The sequence below is a fragment of the Coptis chinensis genome, chromosome 1 (genome assembly GCF_015680905.1).
Source record: "Coptis chinensis isolate HL-2020 chromosome 1, ASM1568090v1, whole genome shotgun sequence".
Lineage (NCBI taxonomy): Eukaryota > Viridiplantae > Streptophyta > Magnoliopsida > Ranunculales > Ranunculaceae > Coptis > Coptis chinensis.
Window position 1 is genome coordinate 77,528,499 of NC_141456.1, and position 20,697 is coordinate 77,549,195.

The 20,697-nt window shown below is 36.6% G+C and overlaps 2 protein-coding genes across 2 annotated transcripts; one reads left to right on the plus strand and one right to left on the minus strand.

Moving 5' to 3' along the window:
- Positions 1-38: 38 nt before the first annotated feature.
- On the plus strand, positions 39-5,443 carry LOC147525262 (uncharacterized). The gene is made up of 5 exons (XM_086605843.1): positions 39-141; positions 270-300; positions 4,137-4,506; positions 4,583-4,718; positions 4,805-5,443. Exons 3-5 carry the CDS (start codon positions 4,138-4,140, stop codon positions 5,233-5,235), a joined length of 936 nt encoding a protein of 311 aa, XP_086461969.1. The 5' UTR covers positions 39-141; positions 270-300; position 4,137; the 3' UTR covers positions 5,236-5,443.
- A 4,285-nt stretch (positions 5,444-9,728) lies between these two features.
- Positions 9,729-14,329, minus strand: ACBP6 (acyl-CoA-binding protein 6). Its single transcript, XM_086605848.1, has 4 exons — positions 14,116-14,329; positions 10,349-10,466; positions 10,107-10,169; positions 9,729-10,017 (listed from the first exon to the last, which is right to left on the minus strand). The coding sequence occupies exons 1-4, from the start codon at positions 14,125-14,127 to the stop codon at positions 9,938-9,940; spliced, it is 273 nt and encodes a 90-aa protein (XP_086461974.1). The 5' UTR covers positions 14,128-14,329; the 3' UTR covers positions 9,729-9,937.
- Between the last annotated feature and the right edge of the window lie 6,368 nt (positions 14,330-20,697).

Consider the following 20,697-nt stretch of genomic DNA (forward strand, 5'->3'; position numbering starts at 1 on the left):
AATAGAATCCAGCTCCCCCCTAAACTCTTTTGCCACCCCTTATTTTTCCACTAGGGCAATAAAAATTTGCCACCATCTCTCCTCTTTCTCTTTCCGCGGTTGAACACTTCGCTCTCCATCTCTCAAGCTCGAACTCAAAAGGTAATTTGTCGCTCTCCTCTCATCTCTCTCTCTTCATCTCTCCTCTCTCACTTCTCTCTTCATCTCTCTATCTCTCCTTCATTAAAATTTTACGTTTCTCTCTGCGTTTTTTTTATTGGTAACTTCAGAAATTGAAGAAGATTGAAGAAATTGCGTCAGGTACAAATTTGATTGCTTTAGATATGTTGGTTTTTTTTTAGAACTATGTTGGACTGTTGGGCTGTTGTGTGAATCATTGTAGAGTTGGCTAAATATTTAAGAAAAACAAGTGTATGAACTGAAATTTTTTGACTTGACCGATCAGGAAGAACAAGTGTTTTGGTTGTAACTTTTACTTTCAGTTTGCTCTGGCTAGTATCCAACACAGCTTGGCATATAAACATTGCTAGGAATCTAGGAATGTGTGGAGTTCAGTGTACTATGTTTTTAGTTTTATGAAAAGTGGAGTTCAGTATACTATGTTACACTGAAAGGTTTCTTGATCAAAAACTTCAAAGTTTCTTGATCCATTCATACACAAAGCAAGCCTGTCAGTGGTTCCAACGTCTAACCCTTCAGCTTGAGAGTGTGTCGGACTATTTAGCGAATACATGTTGCCTCCCTTACGACTTATGATAACTACCGAGTGTACTTATTACAACAGTTAGTTTTAACTCTTTACAAATATGACTAACCCGCAACATATATTCTAAGAAAATATTCTACTTTGTCAGAGTATATATTATACACATTCAAGATGTAATCAGTAATTCAATATAACGTGCTCTGAAACTTAACTGTCATTTATGGCTCTGTTATCATTGTTGTTAGTAATGGCTCATTTGAGTCATTTCCCAAACTAGCTATAACTAGAATCATTAAGCTTGAAAGTATCTTGTCATTGGTCCAAATTACATTCTCAATCATCTCAACATCGCCAGGTGAAAATAAATTCTGAATTAGAAACACTATCACATGCCGATTGAAAGGAAATATAAACTTTGAACACAACATCTTCCTTCTCAATCATCTCAAACACACTTTTATAGTTGATCATTGCATTTAATAAAACTAAATATAAAAAACCTAGTTGATCATTGCGTTATATTTTAGTTTATTTATTTCCTAACGGATATTTTAGTTTGACTTTACTGATTGGATGATGATTGAGTATGCTTTAGTTGATCATCAAATGGTATGTTTACTTTTTTTTATTGTTATTATAATTTTGAGTACCGTTCAGTTATTGTTAGTAGATAAGAATGCTTATGATTCAAAGTTTTCGATGTCGTGGAGGGTTTAACTTATAGGGCCTATGTTTATAAATCTTGCAATTAATTATGTTGCTTTAGATATGTTGGTTTTTATTCGATTTTAAGGCTCGATAGTTGAAATTATGAACTTGGGTATTTGTATTTACATTTGTTTTGGTAACTGTTATGAACTGTTTTGGGTATTTGTATTTGTATTCGATTTTATTCCACAATACATCTCCCATTGATGGCCTATCAACACCATAATCCGCCAAACACTTTTCAGCCGCTTCAACAAACTTCTTTAGCGACCCCGAGTTTATACCTTCATATCTGATGAGGGTCCATTACCTTTTCAAGCATGCCTTTCCTATGCCACTGTAATGCATGAAAATTAGATTTTTAGTTCAATTATGCATGAAAATTACCAAATATTAAGAACACAAATGCCTCGAATATTAGATTTGTTTTAGAGGGTTTTATGTGTCATTCACCGCATAAATGCCTCGAATATTATTTGTTTTAAACTAGGTATGGCAAGTGGTGGTGTTAATTCAATGCGTGGTAATTCCCGAGTTACATGGAATGCCAATATGGAAGCGATCTTGATTGAGGTGTTGTTGGAGGAGGCTTCTAGTGGGAGAAGGAACAGTTATATTGCCATTAATGGGTGGACGACAGCGAGCTTGAATCGAATTGCTAATGAAATAAATCGACGACTAAATATGACTCTTGTATCTGCCAATGTCCGATCAAAGTTAAAAATAATGAAGAAAGATGGGACACTTGACCAAAGCGGGGGTTGTGAGGCTTTGGTCTATCTTGGGGTGGTCATGTTTTGAAAATAAAACTTATTTGTGCTAATTTATTTTAGATATTACTATCTTGGGTGCAAGTTGATGGTACCGTGTTATGAACTTATGAACTTATGAACTTATGAACTCTGTCTCTTGTGTTTTGGGATTTGTGTTCATTATGAACTCGTTACTTCTATCTCTTTTGAAATTATTTTGAATTTGTTTGTGTGTGCTAGTGGAGGTCTTTGAGTGTCTTTGAAATTAAATGTCTTTAATTGTTAATAATCATGCCAAATATTTTCATAGATCATCTTGTGAAATCTATATAACTTTAAGAACATTGATATATGATTTTGTATATGTGGATATTGGACACACAATTAATAATTTGTATACCTTATTAATTTTTATTTTTGAGGTATTGTAGAATGATGACCTAACGTGAGTGGCGTAGGTTAGTGGCATTTCTAATTATAATTATGGGTGCCCATATGATGATGACATGGTGGTATAGGAGAAGGTATATGGGGAGGTATAGGCCTAGGGCGTGGGGCTCCACCAACTCTTACTAGAGCTCCTCGCATCAATTATGATCAAGTCGCGGAGAATTGTTTTGCGTAGGATGTATACAACCATCGACCGATTTCGCCATGAGCAGTTGAGGATGAGACGGATCGTTGTTTTGTCGACAGCAATCGTTTGCGTGGTCATGGCCTAGCCAATAGCGGACATGTTACGGTGGAAGAGCAAGTGGCCCTATTTCTTTAATGTTGGGCATGATATGCTTAATCGAATGAAACATTTCAATTCTTCCGTTCGGGAGAAACAGTACACCGTTATTTCCATGTTGTGTTGGCTGCAATTCTTCGTCTATTCAGAGAGTTAGTAACAAATGCTACCGCTGAGAACTCTCCTCGCGAGTGTTCCAACACGCATCATTGGCATTGCTATTTTAAGGTGAGTCAACTTTTGGAAAATTTGTTAGGATCATCGTTTGGTAGTTTAGTCAATATTAATCAAGTTTTTTTATGTTAGGATGCGGTGGGTGCGGTTGATGGTACACACTTTCAAATTAATTTGCCATTGGCGCAACAGGCTAGGTATCGTAATAGGAAAGGTCAAGTCACCCAAAATGTGTTGGTAGCTTGCACATTTGACATGAGATTCACATACGTGCTTGCGAGGGTGGGAGGGATCCCGCCTGCGCGATGGAAGGTTATTAAGAGTGCGTGTCTCGTCCGGGCATAAACTTACTATTCCAAATGGTAAGTACTATCTTGGATCTTTGGGTTCGCTTTAGTGCCGGGGTTTTCACGCCTTTACCGTGGGTGTCGCGGTATCATCTTAGAGAGATAGGTGAAGTTCAACCCGAAAATCATAAAGAACAATATAACTTTCATCATTCGTTCTTTAACCGTTGTTGAAAGGACAATCGGTATCTTGAAGAAGCGATTTGCTTATCTAAGGCATCCATCCTTTCCACGACCCCCACACACACAAAGGTAATCCTTGCATGTTGTGCATTGCACAATTTTTCGCGAGAAGAAGATCCTAGCGAGTACTTTGAGTGATGAGGAGCTCGATGATGAGGAGGAAGAGGATGACAACACTCTTAATGATCCAAATATGAATATTGATATGCAACCAACCACTAGGTGGACTAATTTTAGGGATGAGTTGTCAATTGCAATGTGGGAAGATAACGATGTGGAGTAATCGTGGTTGAGATTGTGTAATAAACATTATGATTTTAGTAGGGTGTTTTTGTAATAGACATTATGACTTTATTATGGTGTTCTTGTTTTATTGGATAATGGTTTAACTACTTATAATATTTTATTGTCTCGGCCTTCTTCTACGGCTTTGTACTTTGATTGATATGTAATATTGTTTATTGGTTATGTTTATTTGCTATTTGATATGTTTGTTTGCTATGTTCATCGTTGGTTCATTGCTTCAAACTAAGTATGGTAGGTGGTGTGAGTACTCCCTTGAATGGTGTTAGCAATAGAAAACGGAAGAGATCATCCCAAATTAGATGGTTTCCTAACATGGAAACCATTTTGGTAGAGGTATTGTTAGAGGAGTTAGCTAATGGGGGCAGGAGGGCTGATAATGGGTGGAGGAAAGAAAGCTTGAAGCGTACTGCTGATGAAATCAATTCACGACTTGGCATGAATCTTGTATCTGACAATGTAAGATCAAGGTTGAAAACAATGAAGGCTGCTTGGTTAGTTGCCAAACATGCAGTCGATGCTAGTGGGTTTGGTTTAGCTTTCAACAAAGAGACCAAGAGAATTGATGCGGATGATAATGCATGGGAGAGTTACATAAAGGTAAAAAAATATTCTATATATATTTTCTTTGTAAATTTTTGGGGTGTCATATTGATTGATATATTGTGGGATATAGGCTCATCCTGGGGCAAGTAGTCCTAAGCAGAAGATGTTTCCCTTCTATGATGAATGTTGTATTCTTTTTGGGAATGACCATGCAACTGGAGAAGGGGGTAATACTGGGTTCGATGATATGGAAACAGATTCGGGAGGTTAGCTGATTTTGAAGTAAATAGAGTTGATTTTTGTGCATCTAACTTGTTATGAAATTAACTTTATGTTTCTATAACTTGTTTAGATAATATTGAGGAAACCCAAGGAGGTGGGGGTGATGCACCCGAAGTTGCTGAGAGCGAAGCTGATGGTGCTGCTACTTCTCAAACTGAGAATGCTCAGAATACCTCTACACCTACTGCCAAGAAATATAGGAAGTCTCGGTTCTTTGAGGATATACCCGAACCCCCTTCGTTTAAGGTGTTCACTGATGCGGTAGTTGAATTAGTCAAGGCCTTGAAACCACCAGAACCTGTACCAATAGTAGTTGTCCCAAAGCCAATAGAATTGTTGAAGGATGCTTTGCATTCTCTTCCGGATATGAATCCGGAACTTTACCTAAGGTCACTTGACTTGCTGGCAGTTGATTTGCCACTAATGGAGGTATTCTTGGGCCTTGAAGAGGATATCAAGGCTGCTTGGTTGTTTAGGAAGCTACACCAAGCAGGTCTTTGAGCAGAAGATGTTTCTAAGGTTTTATGTTGGCAAGTTGCAACTTTAATAAGTTTTTATTTATGACCTACATGCATCTATTTGATTTGTAAGGCCAAGTGTGAGTTTAGCTGGATATTTTGTATTGAGGTACAAGTGTTGGATTATTGGATTTAATTCTCCTTACTACTTAGTGGTATGATTATATATGACATCTATTTTGGCACTTTCTCTTATTTTGCAGCTTTACATTTATGGATTTTGTTTCTAGTTCTTGTTTTCAACAACTACTTTATTTCACTTGAATTTGGCGTGTCAGTTTAGTAGTTGTCAATTGCTGCTGGTGCTGGCGGTGGTGGCTGAGTGTTGAGTGTTGAGTGTGCTGAGTGCACAGTGTTGAGTGCACAGTGTGTTGTGGTGGCAGTGGTGGTGGCTGTGTGCAGAGTGTGCTGTGTGCTGTGTGCTGAGTGCAGAGTGTTGAGTGCAGAGTGTGTTGTGTGCTGTGGTGGTGGCTGTGTGCAGAGTGCTGATTGTTGAGACTGCAGAGTGCTGTGTGCAGAGTGTGCAGTTGTGGCTGTGTGCAGAGTGCAGAATGCACAGTGTTGAGTGTTGAGTGTGCTGTGTGCAGAGTGTGGTGCTGCTGTGTGCGTGTGTGTTGCAGTGTGTGTGTGGTGTGTTGCAGGTGGTGCTGCTGTGTGTGTGTGGTGTGTTGTAGGTGGTGCTGTTGTGTACGTGTGTGTTGCAGTGTGTGGTGTGTTGCAGGTGGTGCTGCTTTCAGAGTACGAGTACATCCCAGGTGTTTCTATAGACCCCTAATAGTAATGTAAGATTGATATCTGGAGGGTTTTGAATGTTTTCAAGTAGAAAAAGAGATGCAAAGATGTACAAAGCAAAAAGATTTTGAAGCTTGTCAGACAACCGCCATTTCAATTAAGAGCTGCCCCGGTGTTTTTAAGTGACACAGTGTATGCTGAGTGACTGCTTGCAAAATGATTGCGTGCACTTACTGCTTCTTTCATGAATTGTTTTCTTTCTTTGCATCTTGTTACTGCTTCATCGTTTTCGATTTTTGATTGTGTGCACCCCATAGAGATTTGCAGAAGGGAGAGAGAGAGAGAGAGTGTGGCTTTGGTTCGGTTTTTGTTGACTTTTGGAATTTTTGGAGGTAAATGATGAGGAAATGAGAGTTATTAGGACGGTACAATTTAACTGTTGTTTTGGCCTTTGGGAAAGTACTATATTCAGGAGTCGGCTAAATTTGGGCCTACTGCTTCTGCTGTAAAGTTATAAATTTCGGCACCCATATACTGATTGGCCAAACAGCCCAAACTCCAATCATGCAGCTTCTTGTGCATAGCACAAAATTGAAAACATCAAATTTAACCAATGTTCAGAATCAGATTTAAACCCGTCTTAAGGTTCCATCGATGTGTTGCCTCCTACCTTATTTACAACCCATGCTAATAACGTTATGAATTAGCATTCATTTCCTTATTTAGATGTCACAAAGAAGGGCCTCATGAGTAGCAAGTTGTAAAATGTTAGCTCATCGGGAAATGTAGGAACAATTTAGATATGTAGTAAAAGTGTGATCTATTACTTAAAAAGATTTCCAAGTCGAGTTAATTGATTACGCTAATAAAAAATGGATATGTATGTGGTTTTTTTTTTTTTTTTTTTTAAGTGAGCTGCTGTGTGCATGTGTGTGTGTGTGGTGTGTGTTGCAGTGTGTGTGGTGTTTAATGGACAAAAGTTAAAGGAAAACATTGGCTGATAGATAGAGCACAAATAAAAGTCATTAATGCAACTTAGAAATAAATACACTTGAACTTAAGTGTGTAGATATATAATTGTTGCTGCCTATGCATGTGGCCTGCATTATTATATATATATATATAATTGTTTTCTATGGCCATTTTGTATGTTGTAAAATTAATTGTATGTTTTATGGCCATTTTGTATGTCGTAAAAATAATTGTATGTTCTATGGCCATTTTCTAATATGATGACAGGAATATGGGAAAACCTATGTGTTACGTAGTACTCGAGGGAAAGAATCGCGGAGTGTACACAAATTGGGATGACTGTAAAGCCCAGGTGAATGGTCATAGTAACGCAGATTACTATGGATGTAAGTCCATAGAAGATTTGAACATAGATTGGTCACTCACACCTTCAGTAAGAGGTCTTGAATCCATTATTAAGTAGGTGCACACCGACCTCCCCAAGTGCTAGCTTCTCACGTTCCACATGCACCTCATATAGAAGTTCCATATGCACCCATCGAAGAGACCAATTTGACAAATTCACTACCTCCCCAAGTGCTAGCTTCTCACGTTCCGCATGCACCTCACATAGAAGTTTCATATGCACCTCACATAGAAAATATGAGAGGTCATGTAGCTGAGCAACGCGACAATTGGGTCTACATCCGCTACTTGGTCATGGTGTTTTTAGCTATTTTAATTGCTGTAATGATCAAATTACTATTCGTCTTGTAGTTGTACTAATCTGATATGTCTGTGGAATCTTCTAATTAAATTTATGTTTATGTGGTTGTAACGACATTTGGACCAAGTTTGTTTTACTAATTATCCTAATGCACTTTCTTAACTTGTCATTGTTTTAAGTATATTAACTAAATTTGCATGCTTATTAATTAGATATGGCAATGCGATGGACAACTGAGATGGACAATGTTCTTATCGGTATATTCCATAACGAGCTATTTCTAGGTCATAAGAATGAGAACGGATTTCTTCCAATATCAAAAGAGCGTGCAAGAGAAACACTCCAAAACACATTTACATTTGGTATCGACTTGACTATTAGTCATGTAACTCAGCGAGTGAAGACTTTACAATGGATAGCACGCGATATTGCTAGTGTAACAATGCAGGGGGTTTGAATGGAGTTATGAAGAACAAAAGATCATAGCTATAAACGAGGTTTGGGATCAAAGCCATAGCACGTGATCAGTATGAGAAAGTATAGAAATAAAATTTATCCAAGGCACAATGACATTTTATATGTGTTTGGATAACAATGGTTGTTAAAGGGTATTGCACTTTGACTTTATTTTATGGTTGTTTCAAAGACACTATTACTATTAATGTTGAGTTGTATTGTTTTAATTATCTTTATTTTGTATTTTATTTTTAGTTTTTTAGACTATTGAGTTTGAAAACAAAAAAATATATATTTCCAAAAAGTTGAAAAATTATTTGCCATAAGAAAAAAAACCATGTAAACAAACACTGGCAAAACTGGCAAATCCCATATTTTCCCACTAGAAATTTTTGCAAACAAACACTGGCAAACTGAAATTTTCCCACTACAAATTAGCCTGGCAAAACTCTAGTGGGAAAATGCTGGCAAATCTAATATTTTCCCACTACAGATTTGCCACTAAACAAACACACCCTAAATTACTTGTTCAATTACTAGTGAGTGAGAAAGCGAGCTGGTGCGCTTGACATGAACATAACTCAGGTACACTATTTTCCTGCTGAAATTGTCGGAATTTGGATAAAACTTTTAGACATATGGTGAACTTAACGGATTCTTTTCCATCTGTATTTTCAAATTAATTGTAGATCCGCTTTATTAGCACACTGAAGCATTACTTAGCCTAATTGCTAATTTAAGTGTGTAGATACTAAAAAATTAACTGAAGGTCTGAAGTGAATTACAAGTACGATAAATTCACTAGGAAACATGGGAAAAAGGAAATCTAATGAAAAGGGAGAAAAACATTCTGGCCCCTTGGCCATCTAGGCCCTTACCCAGTTAGGCCCGGCCAGGGCAAAGATGCTAAATGCTGTTGGATATTGGGTTTAAGTTTGTACTATAGCCCGATGACCAGATCCAATACACTGAAAATATTTTAGGATTGGGCTCGGCCCTGACTCGTAGGGGGTTGGTAAATGAGCCCAGAGCAACTTTGCTCGAGCTCATTTTGGATGCTCACTTTCTCAAGCACCATGAGGCAAGCTTTAAGAATGCGCAAGCACGAACATACTACAGCTCGGGTGCGCCCTAGTGCCCCTACGATATAAAGAATCAATCTCCAATGTCAAATTAACTAAGCTAGTCAAACTCTGCTAGCTTCTTACCTCGTATTGCAATATGAGCGGATTCGTTTATATAACTAAACTAAGGCTCGACTCTGATCGAGTTCAGCTCATCGTCACCACAAATCACGCTCCCACGCAACCCTTTTTCAAAGGATTAACTGCAAATTACAGAAAAATAAAGTAACGGGGGGGAGGGGATTCAAATGTTTATAAATGTCAATAGCCCATTGGTAGGTGCATCCGTGGTTTAGAGGTCCTTCCAGTCGTCTAGCAGTCAATTTCATCGATCGAAAAGTGGTAATCCTTTCATGTTAAAAAGGAACATTGGAAGCCTGGAAATAACCTTACTCTAATCAAATTGGGTATACAGATGCATTTGGCGTACCTGAGGTATATCCCGTTTCAAATTATATTCCAAACAAAAGGCACGATGCAATGATATACAATGAAGACCATTCACCATTCAGTCAATTCCATATCCAATATACTGATTGAAACATCATCATTCAGCAATATTAAGAAAGTGCATACCAGGCAAACATCCACCACATTATGAAAGTACAGGTGCTAGTACTCACCCTAAAATTTTCAGCCACAAGTATGACATAAATTTTTAAAATTTCAACTTAAAGAACAAGGGAAAAGAGATATCAAGCAGAGGCACCTGCTTCTTCCAGTAACTGCTTCACTTTAGTGATATAGTCATTCATTGCTTCCTCCTTGGATTTTCCTGCAAACAGAAACGTGTTTCAGCGAACAAATAAACACAGCCATCCAGAAATAAAAACAGACAAGCAACATTGATGTTTTGACTTGAACCTTCAACTGCCTTCCAAGCATCCCACTTTGCTCTGTCCCTCATATTGAAAATCCCCGGTCGGCCTGCAAGAGAAAACAATCAAAAAATTGAGAGAAGTGATCCCCTGGCACAACAAAATTATAACCAGCTTCTAAGGAAAACTATTAATACAAGAACCATGTGCTAACAGCTTCAAACTTCAGTCAGGAAGACAAATAATTCAAATTGATAATTAATATATGGTTATGGATTAAAAACATACTGGTGTTCACTGGTCCAACAGTTGCTTGTTTAAAGAGTCCATATAGGATAAGCTTGCTCTCATTGGTAGTCGATTCAGGCAAGCTCTTGGCTTTCTCAGCATGCTCATCAAAATCCTCCTACAAAAACGAGAAGACAGAGTTTGCAAAAACACTTAAAGAACTTGATATTACTTAAGAGTTTCTTCAAGCTACTCCATACATTAGTCTCTAGTACGAGGGAAGGGAACTTCCTAGTTCCAAAACCAAACATACAAGGAAAAAATGATATAATATTAAGTAGTGACAACAAATTGCCTGAAAAAGTAAAAATCTTTATTCATCATTCGTTAGTCTACTACAGAAAAGACAAAGTGAGAACGTTCTTCCAAAATGCTTATCAATGACTAATAAACAAAAAAACTAAGAGAAAATATTATATGAAATCAACAATACTAGCATTGCTTAATAGAGAAAACTGCTAAAAGATTCACAGAAAAATCTTTGGAAAATCAGCATGACTCAGCATGGCTGAGGTGAAGCTTTACAGGGATTTTGAACATGCAACAGAGAGGCTAGTGATGGCATCTATAGATCTAGCATTTAGTTTCTCTGCAAGTAACTAGCGCCTTAGCCCGTATCATTTGAGATACACCTGTATTAACTGTTTACCTTAAAGCAGTATTGAAACCCTGAATCAATGTTGTCTTTGTCCACACCATGTTCCTCACGAATCATTTGAGAAGTCTACAAGCTTTTAGTAGTATCTTCAACGAACAATATATCTTGGTATTTTATTTGTCAAAAAACATATCCCATGGTTTTCATCTTTTCCGTGTGCAGATGCTTCCTTGCACCAAATTGTTCCTTTATCACTACTAGGCGTCCCTATTACTTTTGATGTTACCAAGCTTGAACCTTATATTTAGTAAAACACACAATGGAACCACAAAACAGGTAAGATCGCTCAAACTTAGTCCTAATCAGCAAATTTACGAGTTTGGCTGACAAGTCTTCGGCATTATCAGGCCAGTAGACAAGAAGTTCAAACTGATCTATAACCAAATCTAATGATTACTTAACTGTTTAATACGTAAATAAAAAGGCTACATTCATGTGAAAGTAGAGATCAATGAAAGGCAACCATGGTCGGAGCCTCTGCGGCATTAAGACAAGATATAAGTACACTGCAGTGTTAAGATGAGATATAAGTACACTTGTGTTGTCCAAATGACAAAGCTTAAGGTAAAACCTATATGGAGGAACATGTTTCTTTCAACCTGCCCCTAACAATTTTTCAAAAACTTCGGGATAATCCTTCCACATACATCTGAATAAGGCTATTTCTGTTGTTGATTTCATGTATGTCACAAACAAGGCAACAACTACAAGAATGTCTACAGTTTCTGAAATTAGGTGCTTTCATACATGAACGGTTTTCTTTTGTGCTTAGACAAGATAAAATCATTAAGTGTGCAATGTGTCGTACTCTTTCAAAGGAGATTTTCTTTGAGTTGAGGTGGGTGCATTGACATTACAGATTCCTTTGCACAAAAAAGACCTTCACAGAAAAACCAGATATCCGTTCAAATAGATATGCTCACTCCCTAGAACAAAATCTTGAACCTAAAAGTTTAATATTCTTCTAATTCGAGCCAAATCTCATAAGAAAAGTTTAGCATTATGTTAGATAATACAACTTCACAAGATACACATTCAAAATAAATCAACACAGATAACCATAACGAGATCGCCAAATGCCATTTGTGGCATGAAAATGGGACTATAATATGGTAAACAAAAGAAATTTCAAGGAACCACCTCTTTAATTGTTAAACAATCCACAATGCCCCCCCTTCCCTCTAAAAGTCGGTTATAAAATTATTTTAAATGGGACGTCCATAAGTGGCCAACCCATGTCACATACTTAAGGAGTATTTGATCATCATACCTAGATAATATGGTCTGTGTTTGATTGGTAGGTCTCAATCAAACAAAACACATCTTAGGTAAAAAGCTAACGAAACTCAACTATGATCTTGTGATTGTATAAAAGAAGTGTAAATAACAAACTCTATTATTCTAATAGCTTTGGTAAACCCTCTGAAGAGATCTAAAGTGTGAAGCACGAACTCCATCGCTCTAATAGCTTTGGGGACGACAACGTGAAGGCGGTTTTCGTTCTTTAGAAGAAACTTGTTCTCAGGGATATTAACTCTAGATGTAAATTTTATGCTTTGTTTTATATTGGTATCAAAGTTGCCTAGGTAAGTTTAATTGCCTTTAAGCAATGCATTGATAAAAACTTATTTTTTGAGATTCATATGGTGTGGTTTTTCAAAAACATCATAACAAACACTATTGAAACAACATATGAAGAACGAAAAATCGCAGTGTTCATTAATTATTTTCGAAGAGAACACTCAAACAAATAAGTATTTATCAATGCATGGGTTAAAGACAGTTAACTTAACCTAGATAGCTCCAATATCAATGTAAATTAAAAACACAAAACTTATGTGTCTAAGTTGAATATCTCAGTGGAATAGTAAGCTTTCACAAAAATTGCATTCATGTTGTTGTCTCCAAAGCTACTAGACTAATAGAGTTTGTTCTTCATAATTTAGATTACATGAAGGCAGGTTTATGAAAGAGGAAAAGGTGGAGAGAAAAGGAATAGAAGTCGCTCACGTTTCAGGTAGGGTTTCTCGAAATATTAATGTCCTTTTTATGCAAAGACAAAGTATATAGTTGTGCTTCTATCAAACTCGTTAGAGATGTATTTGTTGTGATTAAGACTTATCAGTCAAACACAAACCATATCTAGATACGATGATCAACTCCTAGAGTATTTGACTTGGGTAGTCCACCTATGGTTTATTAACATCTCCCACTTGTCCAATGTGGAACATCAAGACTTCCCCAATCATTATGTCTCCTTTCTTGAAAAGGACAAAAAGCCCCCCCTCACCCCGCAAACACACACACCATCTTTTTCTAAAGACAAGGATTTTAAGGATTAACGAATATGGAAATTTCCAAGAGGAACAAATTTAAAGAGATTAAATTTTTGAGGGGGCTCCTCTATATTCCCAAAGAACCGGAAATAGGCACAAAACCATCAGCTCTGGTTCTACGTTTGTTCAAATAAAATGCTTAGCTAATTCCACACGTCTAACCAAAAAATCCATTCTTCTTCCAATTTTTCTACATATAAGATTACAAGGGAATATAAGATCGGCGGTTTAGATTAAAAGTACGGGTTGTTAGTTGTTATATCGCTAAATTTAAAAAGGAAAGAAAGTTCTCGAAGTTTCCTATTTGTAACAACTACAGAGTCTTAATTGAATCCTGAAACCGGAGTTTGTACATCAGCACCTAGCACTCTACAAGTTTGGTTAGCAAGTCAAAATAAGTTTACTAATCAGCTTGAAAGTGACCTGTGATTTGTCGATTTCTTATGCCAATACAGATTTTTTAAAATTTGTTTCTTTTTACTAAATTTGGCAAAATTGCGCTCAAAAGTAAGAAACAAATTTGGCCAGATTACCAAAATAAGATTAGAGAGGAAAAAAAAAAAAATCTAATTGTTTACGGTTTTTGCATGTTCAACGTAAACAATCATCAGATCTAGAGGAATATAAAAATAAATCACACTGAACAAAAGCAGATAAAGATTTATAAATCTACGTTCAAATAGGAGCAGTACATAAGATAAAACTTAAAAACTCATTGAACATAATATAATCAAAGAAATCTTCAGTTGAACAAGTAATAAGGAGGAGGATACCTGCAGACCCATTCTCAGATTGTTTCTCTCTAGATCTCGGCTGGTGTTTTTTCCCTTCTCAGATTGTAGATGGCACTTGTTGTGCCGGTATGTTTCTTTGTTCTTAAATAGATTCGGTGTCAACCGTCACGTTTATACCTTTATTATCTATTGTGTACGGGTGGCAGTGGGTCCTGTATTATTTTTCGTTATTATTAAGTATCATACGCCCACCGAATTAACGAATTAGATTGGGCCAGCCCAACCCCAACAACCAATTCCAAAACAATACCCCGCACCTAGGGATGTCCAAAATGCATGACCCGGCCCAACCCGATTTTCGGGTTTTAACCCGGTATTCATCCTCTTGCCCACCAAAAACCAAAAAAAACATTTCGAGTTTGGTATTTGTTGGCCATTGTGACCAAAAACCACAAACTATTTCCTCTCTTGCTCTCATCTAATTTGAGTTTAGAAAACCCGAATTTTATATGAAATAAAAAAATCTTATGCTCTCTTCATCGGGAACGCCGTTTTTTGTTATTAGATCTCAAGAAAAACCCTTTTTCATCTAATTAATTATTCCCATATGTACTTTTATTGGTTTTTGATCTATTTTATTAATTTTAATTCATTCAAAGATTCAAAACACATTTAGGATTGTTTTTGAAAAGATTGCATTGAAAAGTAGTGTTGAAATCAATTAGAAATAAGTTCAGTAAGTTTGATGGTTGTTTCGAGTGATTGTGGTATTTGAATGTTTGTTGATTTATTCAATTATTGATGGCTTTTGGGAGTTTTGTATTTTGTGGTGGTGTGAATCCAATTTGATTTGTAATTTAGGTGAAATTTAGAAAAATATTTGAGGAATTTAGCAAATTTTGGAAATGTGAATCTGAATAAGTGTTATCAAAATATCTCTTTATCATGAGCGTGTGATTGGTTTGTCTTGTTCTTTAAAGTCATTGGAGGGAATGTTAAGAATAGTAGGGGGAACCGTAATTTTCTTGAAGGCAATGTATTTAGTAATGAAAGCAAAATGGTAAAAGTTTGTTGAAGATAAATAGATAATTTGAAAATATAGTTTTGGGAATTATGGTATTTGGTTGGGTTCGGGTTTTGGTGGGCATTTTTACCCTATATAACCTGGGTTTTGGGTTGGGTTCGGTGCGGATATGGTTTGGGCTTTTTTAACTCTTTTAAGGGTTTAGGTTCAAATTTGTCTTGAAACATGGTAATTTAGGTTTAGATAGTATGACCAAACCCGACCCTATGTATTCGATTGGGTTAGGGTTCGGGTTTTTTCGGGCTAAGTTAGGGAGGAAATAGCAAACTTTTTTTTTTTGTTTTTTTCCGGGTAAAGGTGAAATTGGACATCCCTACCCAAATAAAATGCAAGGAACAACATTTTCTCACCGTTCTAACCCGGTATCATCACTCTTGCCCACCAAAAACCAAAAAAAAAAACATGGACTAAATTTGGGCAAAAGCCATTGTTGTTAAAAAGCAAACTTAACTAAAATTCATCTAATTTGAGTTTGGACAACCGCCATTTTTAAGAAAGTGAAATTTTCTCTCTTATGCTCTCATCTCTCACCAACACGCCATTGTTAAGAAAGCGAACCATTCTCAACACGTCATTGTTATTCCCATTGTACTACATATTTGTTTTCTATCTATTTTATTAATTTTAATTCATTTTATTCAATTTCATTTAGAATGTTTATGGGTAGATTGCATTGAGTACGTGTTGAAATCAATTAAAAATAGAGTTGAGTGTTTGTAGTGTTTGTAGTGTTTGTAGTATTTGAGTGTTTGTGTTATTCAACTATCCGTCTTAGAGTGTTTGTATTTTGTAGCACTTGTAATGTCAAAAGAATTGTAATTTAGCTCGAAATGTAGAAAATATTGTAATTTAGCTGGAAATGTAGAAAGAATTGTGTTATAAAATACTAGTTTATCTGGCATACTTTGGCCAAGTTTATCGTCTTTAAAGTCATTAAGAATGTTAACATTGTATGGGAACCGATTTACGGGCAATGTATTTGGTTGAATACGCTGGAATGGTAAATATATGGAAGCTTAGTTTGTTGGTTAGTTTTAGAATCTACGATTATTTGATTTGTCGAGAAATGAGTTTTATGGAAGTATACCTGGTGCATTGTTCAAGCATTGTTTTAAGACTAGGTTCATTTGTCTTGAACATGGTAATTTATCTGGTTCTATTCCATTATATATTGGAAATTGTTTGAATTTAATGGGGTTTAATTTTTCTTTTAATAATCTTAGTGGTAGTTTTTGTTCACAGATTTGTGGTATACCAGGTATGGCATTTAATTTGTTTGGTTGCGAAGTAATTCTTTAGTTGGAAATGTTACGGAACAAGTTTTAGTATGTTAAAGTTTCGAAGTTTTGGAACAGATGCATGCATCTGGCTGCCCTGTATTCAAGTAGTGACTCAAAAAATCATGAGTGGGACTTTCAACTAAAACAGATTAATAAGGAAATGTAATAGTAGTGTTAAAAATTATGATACGAATTATCCAATTTGATTTAGATTTGATTAAATTTATTATAGTTACTAATACTTTTTTTTCTTTGTAGCAATGGGTCCTTGATCAAATAATGTAGCGAAATCTACATTCAAGGGTGTGCAAAAGTTGTTTTGGTGGCGGTTCCTCTTCAGATCGCGGTGATGTGCCTAAGCCTGATAAAAAGAGAGTTAGGGGTCGATTACATCGACTTCAATCCGTAGAGGCGATAGAAAAGCGGATGATGTTGATCCTAATAATGTAGGTGATGTAGATTTAGGAGAGAAGAAGAGAAGAAGGGGAGTGATATGGTACACATTTTTCCACGTTTTGGTTTTCAGTTACTTATTTTCTTAAGTCCGAGGTCCACCGTCCAAAGTCCGAAGTCCAAAGACCTAAGTCCAAAGTCCAAAGTCCAAAGTCCAAAGCCCAACGTCCGTATAGTCGTACGTTTTAGTCAAGTTACCTTACTCACGTGGGTTTGGTAGGATAGGTCGAGTAAGGGATCGTCCAAACCTTAGGGCTCGGATAGGTTCACAACTGGAATTACAACTTTTGGTGAGTAGGATTTTTAGGGTTCTTTTTAGTTGGTTTTAATTAAATTAACGGTAATGCAAATAATGTAAATTACTACGGCGATTATATGTAGGTAAATAAAAATAGAGAAACAAGGAGAGAGTTATTCATACTCATGCGAGAATCATTTTTCAACAGTTTATATTACCACATCACTACATCTCTAATTCGTCTCGTTTTCGGAGACGACGTCGAGTATTGATCCCTAGTGCATGCCCACATCTCTAGGTCGCATTTCACTAACATAAGGAGTTTCAATAATATCTCATATCGGTATATTATTTCACTCACGGCTCGATTTCACATTTGGGCCGAATTGGAGAGTCATGTCGACACCGAGAGAGTCGCGCTTGAGACATTTTGGAGCATCAGGCTGGCTCTGGAGCATTTATCTGATCTCGATCATTTTGGGACCGGATATCAATTCTAAGCCTAATTCCTAAGTAGTGACTCTAGAATATTAAAAGAGTCAATCCGGTTTTTACACGGCGGCATAATAACCTCCCCGAGGGGGATTAGCTCATGGTCATAGAAGGAATAATAAAACTTGCTGTATACATTAAGTAAATAAATGCAGGACAGAAATTAAACTAGAAAAGAAATTACTGTTATTAAGGGTAAATAACTTACAGTATTTAAACTGCTGGAATGGAAATGACAGAATGTAAGTACTGAAAAAATAAACTAACTAGGCGGAAGCTAAAACATGAATATGCTGAAGGGGAAATAATGAAGGCGACCCCCTCATATATATAGGTTGGATGGCTTGTGAACCATTTAATTGAGTTTTGTTCGGTAGCTAATTGATTTCTTCAAAACTTTGAGGGGTTTTGTTTTGATCTGTTTTAATTTTTTGTCTTTTTGCTTTTTAAGTTTTTGTTTTGTAGCTCATTTCAATTCAAACCACCTGGTTTGAATTAGTGCGATGTCTTCTCTCTTGCCGAGGTGGTACCAAATTGAAACCATCCTTTGCCCACTTGCCTATCTCGACTTCGTCATGCCTTACGGGCCCGCAGAGTGGATCCACTTAGTGTGTCCGATGGGCTGCGGCGATTTTGGCGTTTTACGACTTTTTTGTCCTTCTAGAGAGTTAATCGCCGCCGTCGCTATGGCGGCTTCACTAGCCAACGTCGGCACCTAGATTTATCCGATTTGAGCCGGAAGTTTCTGTCGCTTCTTTATATGTGGACTGTTACTCCTTTGGTTTTGTTCTTTTGAAAACTTCGCTCTAGTCGGGCTTTGTTGGGCTTCACGCGGGGGTTGAGTGGGAAACTTCAAATATTCCAGTATTCTCGTACTTCGATGCATGTTTTATCATTATATTCATTTTAATTGCGGAAACCTACAAAAGTATGAAAATATAATTATTATATGATTATTAAACACATAATCGACCAAAATGCTATGTCTCTCGGGGTTTAATATTACAGTTTTTGGTGCTTATCAGGGAGCGGGCACCTCGACATCAATGCGTAGAGGGGACCACAAAGAGGTTACTGAAGTTCGAGTAATGTAGGTGGTAGTGGTAGTGATAGTGACGTTGAGAGTGAGAGTCAGAGTGGGGGTGATATGATATTAATGTAGATTTAGATGAAGATGTAGATATAGATGTACATGTACATATGGATCGTGGGAAGAGTATAGTTGAAAGTGATGGGGATGGGGATGGGGATGGTGATGGGGAAGACTCAGGTGAGGAGGGAGATGATGGGGAAAAGTCTGGTGTTGAGGAGGGTGATGAAGAGGATGACGACGATGAGAAAGATGATGATTTGGAAGAATTGGTGGAAGCTGATCGAAGCACCGGTGAAAGTCAAAGCACCTCTAGTGGGAGATTATGTGAGAAAATCCAAGGATGATTTGGAGTACACACGACGTGTATATGGTGGTGTCCCTAATGAGTCAGAGCTTATGTATGACTATGTGGTGCATGTGGCTCGCAATGTTTGGGAAAAGAAGGTAATATTATAGACCTAGTATCTTGATTTTCCTTTGCCTTTACAAAACCTTTTGCTTCTTGATAACTAATGTTTTGATAGTTGTAAAAACAGTGTTTCTACAGTACTAAAACATGATTATCAATATATTATAATACTCTCAATACATGTTGATATATGGGAGTAGTCGTGTTCGATCCACTCTTGCTTGCACGTACTTAAAACAAATCTAGACTAAACAAACTAATTCACTAATGAGAGAGTAATATTTTAGACTATGAAAACAGTAAATAAATATGATAAAACAGTGATTTATAAGATGATAAAAGATATAGAGAAGGTAAATCCACCACGCAATTTGATTGACCATTAGGTTAGTTATCGAATTGCTTGTTTGATCCCTAGTGAACACCAAGTCACCTCGGATCAAGGTCCACTAGCATGAGAGTTTAACTCCACCACAAATATCTTTGATGGTGGCTCTAAAATCTAGTTTAACTCTTATGATTTTTATTTCTAAACAATCATAAGGATCAAACTTGAAACGCTATTTACTAAACAACAACCAAACTACTAACAATCATCCTCACGTGGTTTCATAAACCCCCTCTAATGGAGGTTTAGCCTTGTGTCATTGGAATCATACTAACTAAATAATATTAAGAAGACATAATAAAGTAAAGACAATAATTGAAATTAACTAAAAGCTTTTATTAAATAATGTTTAATGGAGGCTACACTACAAATTAATTAATTAACCCTAAACTAAACTAAACTAAAGAGGGAGAGAGAGAGAGAGAACCCTAATTACAACTAAACTAAAGTGGGAGTAGCCAAGTTTTGTTTAGTCTTAACCCTCTTTATATAGGAGAGGGTTAGGGTTACATTTTTGTGCATGAGCTAAAAAGGGAGACTTTAGGCCTCTAAAGTGAGCCTAAAGTCCATTAGGTTAAGTCTAAAAGGGCCAATTCTACTGGAAATTACTTCAGTGCCCTTTTTGTCCACTTTTACAGCTCTGATTGGGGCAAAGGTGGGTCCATTGGAACGCTTATTCCGAGCCGGTTGTTTTGACATAAAGTAGGCCCGAGTCCAAAGATACGCCCATTTGAAATTCTGTTGACTTTTCTATTTTTTTTTCTACCCGAATTGACTTTGACTGGGCTTGAAAAGGCTTTTTTTTTTCTTGATTCTTGGGCTTTAAACATAGAACTCTTCTAGTAATCATCTAGACTTGTTTTCCATGTAAAATAACGTCTTTAAGCACATAAACAGCTTCAAGACCTGAAATACACAAAAGCACGTAAACTATACTAACTCTTATTTATTATAAACATAATTGGCCTAAATGTAATACTATTAAGGGGTTTAAACTATACTTTTGGGTGTTTATCACTTCTCCTCATTGAGTCTTTGTTGTTTTAGCCGGAGTGCGGAGTGTTGAAGTGTGTTCCACATCTATCCAAGTTAAGCCAATGGGATGTCATGAATGAGTTAAAAAACTCTCCCAGATTTGAAAGAAAACTTAAGAGGATTGGGTTTTATGATCCGTATTTGGGTAT